This window comes from Saccoglossus kowalevskii, chromosome 6, assembly GCF_978046115.1.
Source record: "Saccoglossus kowalevskii chromosome 6, keSacKowa6.1, whole genome shotgun sequence".
Lineage (NCBI taxonomy): Eukaryota > Metazoa > Hemichordata > Enteropneusta > Harrimaniidae > Saccoglossus > Saccoglossus kowalevskii.
Genome location: NC_140646.1, coordinates 41,085,732 through 41,089,885, shown reverse-complemented (window position 1 = coordinate 41,089,885; position 4,154 = coordinate 41,085,732). Strand labels below are relative to the sequence as shown.

The following is a 4,154-nucleotide window of genomic DNA, read 5'->3' as shown; positions in this document are numbered from 1 at the left end:
CCATATGCAGGACGTGTAGGCTATATTATGGAGAACGAAATTCGTGTACGAGGTTGACCTTCTTTCAAAATGCAGTTATATATTAATTTTGAAGCTGCAAATTTAAAATTTGATAAACCCCCTTACTCTGAATCTACGATTAATATCGAGTGAACACCATATTGACAATCCAGAATCTCCAATTTAAATTGCCTGAGCATCTGTTTTTGGAGTGTCAAAAATGTACTGCCATTAAAATCAGCCAGTAGTGATTCGGATTATACATTCTGGCATCTGTGCACATTTGTTACGGCATTTCCCTTTTTGGAGGATGTAAATTCATATACAAAGTATTTTTCAGATGAAAAACTTTATTTACAAATAATGTACACATTTACAAAATACGCATTAAACAATCAATAGAAAAATTAGCAGAACAAGACACTAAAATGCAAATTGAAAATTCAGAAAGTTAAAAACAAAAACAAAAAGCCAAATTCATTTTGATTTCTTGGTCTTTGTTTTCTTTTCGCCACCTGCTGTCGGTTTGGCCTTCACCTTTGCTTTTGGTTTAGTGTCCTTTTTAGTTGTAGTTTTCGTCGTCTTAGTACTCACAACTTTCGTCTTTTTCTTCTCTGCTTCTGTCGCAACATCTTTCCTCTTCGACTTAGCCTTGGGCGACTTTGTACTTGGTTTTTTCTTTGATTTCGGAGATTTCGGATCTTTCACTTTTTTGCTTTTTTTCGTGGTCTCCACGTCGCCGGCACCGCTGTCATCATTCGCAGATTCTTTTACTTTCTTCTTCACTTTATCCTTTTTCAATGGCTTCTTCTTACTGGGCTTTGGGATTTTTCCGATTTTAAATCGACCAGTGGCACCAACCAGTCCCATTGAGTTTTTTGGTCTTATGAGCAGACCGGATTCAAGTCCCTTGGCCAAGGCTTGCTTCAGAAGTGGTTTGATACGGATTGGGTCAACTGTTGGATACGTGGACAGGATCCAGCGTTTAATACCTTGCACTGACGCTCCATTGCGACTGTTCAGCTCCTGAACCGCTTCAATCACCATGTCCAAAGTCTTTGGGTGGGTTGGAAGTGGTCTCTTCGCCTTAACGTCAGCCATGTGTGTTGAATTCAAACCACAGTAGATTGACGAGTTAACTAAAAGTTCCAAGCAGCCGTTTACAAGTTTAACCACCCAATCAAGCGAAGCAACCTGTCACCACACCGAATACAATGACTTGAATGAACAGACGAGTGCAACACACCTGTGCTTTATACTTTAATTACGAACCTCGGCGTAACCACCGATATCGCTGGTCACACTATGCTCGGCGAAAAAAAAATGTGTGTTTTCAGCCTATGATATTCATAGGAAAAGAAAGATTACGGCAGAAAAATTACATACCATTGCCACACATGTATGTTTATTTGATTATTAGGGTTATGTTTCTTTCAAACCCTTTCAAAAACATTTTTTCTCTCGCCACAAATTTGCAATGAAAATACAAAATTCTGCCTCGGAAAGAACACATTCTAGAATTTGTTTCATTTCTATGAAAATCCAAGCAACTTCTTGCACACCAAACATTATTAGTCGTTTCTCTCTACATTGATATTACAGTAAACGTAACTAGGACGCTAGCTGAAATCAAAAACTGAGAGAAAATTGATATTAAAACCAGAATTCGAACAAACATAGATAGGCTGCATTCAGAGGTCGTGACCTTTACGAAAAAACACCATGATGTTATATCCCGCGACATGTGATGATCGTGAATGTTTCCTTATATATATATATAGACAAAACAATAATGTGTTAGCAAAGACGTGTTACGACACCCAAATCAAATGAATAAATAAATGAATAAATAAATACAAATTAACCAAATGCCAGACGTATGGAACCAGATCATATTATACTAATATATATTTGGACACAGAAATGGTTTAAAATTTTGCTAAGCGATTCCTCGTGATTGGCTATTGGCAGGCCCTAAGTCCTGAACTGGTTTTTGAATTATGAACCTCAGTTGTTTGTACTATGAATTTTTACCAATTATCTATTCCAAATGACCACGACAGTAGAGCTGACGCTGTGCATGTATGGCATTGACCTCTTGTTAAAAATCTTTTTCAGCATTATTGTTTAGTTTGTGTAACTTAATGCATGCTTCATATTGTCGAGTTTATGGATGTTTATGATGTTGAACTATGTTTTGTGTGAACGCCCAGAATCTACGTTTTGAACTGATACTTAATAACTTTATAAGGCCCCTTATGATGATAAGTTTAAACATTTGTAAGTATTTGCCACACATAGTTTTGAAGTTTTTAAGAAGTTCATGAGCACGGAATATAATGGGAAGGATATTGGCCCACATGGTTCTAAGAGATTTTCAGAGTTGTCGATTAATGTGTTGTTTTTAGAATAGTTTAGAATAACATTTGTTCATGATCAATAGAATTATATGTAACTCGGTATTTGTAATTTTAGCTTTTTCCACTTGAACTAAGGGACAGTTCAAATTTGTCAGAGGAGGAATGTGTTATGTAAGCGACTTTGCACAATCGGTTCACACGCCGTTGCTCTATTGTTTAGAATCAACAACTGACATATTTAGGGTGGAGGTAATAAACATATATAACAGGAATTTTATAAATAGATTGTTTACTTATTGTATTTAGTAGTTGCAACTTCGCAAGGCTTTAACCGTGAGACACATTCCTGGTAATCACGTGATTGTGTCAACGACTACAGAAAGAGGACGGTACAGCGAAGGGTTACCTCAGCTGCCTGCTTGTGTGAATAAAGCTGGACTATCTGTAATGAACTATTGTGTATTCATTTGGGTCGAATCTGGTATCTCTACGTGTAAGTGTTAACGGCCAAGCGATAAGAAGTTAACTGATCCCCGAACACAACGCTCTACCGAAACCAAGAAACACAGTACGTAAGTATTGCGAAGTGATGAAATATACAAAAATGTACAAAATCACGTGATATATTTTCCCACTTTTTTGGTTCATGGGCCCTTGACCACTCCATAGTAACAGATGGGACGGCATTTTCACACGATGTCATGCAATCAGTGCACTGTTGTCATAGGCGTGTATCTGATTTTGCCAAGGTAACATTGAAATCGAATGGAATTCAAATCACAGCCAGAAGTCTGTAATATAATTATTCTATGCATATATGCCTCAGAATCTTAACTACTGGTGACCAGCGACAAATTACTGAGTAAGACCAACAAAATTAACGAATCAATCGACCGTGCAGCTAAAAAGTCCAGTTTGGCACTAAAGCTCGTTTATACAATATGAGTTTTCCTAGCAACTATGGTGAAAAAAAAACTAGCTCCTTGGGAGCTAGATGGTTATTTAAATAATAATAAAAACAAAACATTGTATGCGTTGAATTAAAAGTGACGTGTATTCATTAAACTACAAACTAAAAAAAAAAATTATTATATATTATTTTTTTATTCTATATAGCAGTACATTCAATTAGGCTTGCACAATAATATTTCACGAATAAAACAACATTTACAAATAACAACAAAATTCTTTCTAAGAAATGCGACTACATTGTTTTTAAAATTATTTGTTAAAAATATTAATTGTATCCTTTTTTGACATTGTATTAAACAGAGAAAATGTACGAGGAAAGTATGAACGTTTTCTGACATTTACTCGACATTTTAGGAGATGGAAAAACGAGCGCAACCTCGTAGAAGGAAATGTAAAGGGATTATTATAATAATTATAATATGAATGAAAGGTTCTTTGTGTAAAAATACAAGTCAGGAATTTGTCGACGTATTTCTAAAGGAGGTAAATTGAAATGGTTTGACCCAATACATACAAATTTGATAAATTACTTTAAAACTCGCTCATTTTTAAAGGCTTTGCTTACACAAGTATGCATATGATCTGTAAAATGAAGTTTACTTGTTAATAAAACACCCAAATCACGTATAATCGTGACTCTACTAACAACAACCTTACGAATTTTATATACGAATTACGCTCAATGCTAAATGATATGACATTACATTTACTGTTTGCATCTAGAATACCAACCAACTACACGATCAAGATTAAGCTTAATACAATCAGATGATTTTTTTTATACAAGTACATTTGTATACAGCTTTGAAATCATCATTTATT

General features: G+C 35.1%; 1 protein-coding gene across 1 annotated transcript; it reads right to left on the bottom strand.

Moving 5' to 3' along the window:
* Window positions 1-332: 332 nt before the first annotated feature.
* LOC100367321 (uncharacterized) lies at window positions 333-1,237 on the bottom strand. The gene has a single exon (XM_002738061.3). It carries the CDS (start codon window positions 1,099-1,101, stop codon window positions 478-480), a length of 624 nt encoding a protein of 207 aa, XP_002738107.2. The 5' UTR covers window positions 1,102-1,237; the 3' UTR covers window positions 333-477.
* Window positions 1,238-4,154: the final 2,917 nt, after the last annotated feature.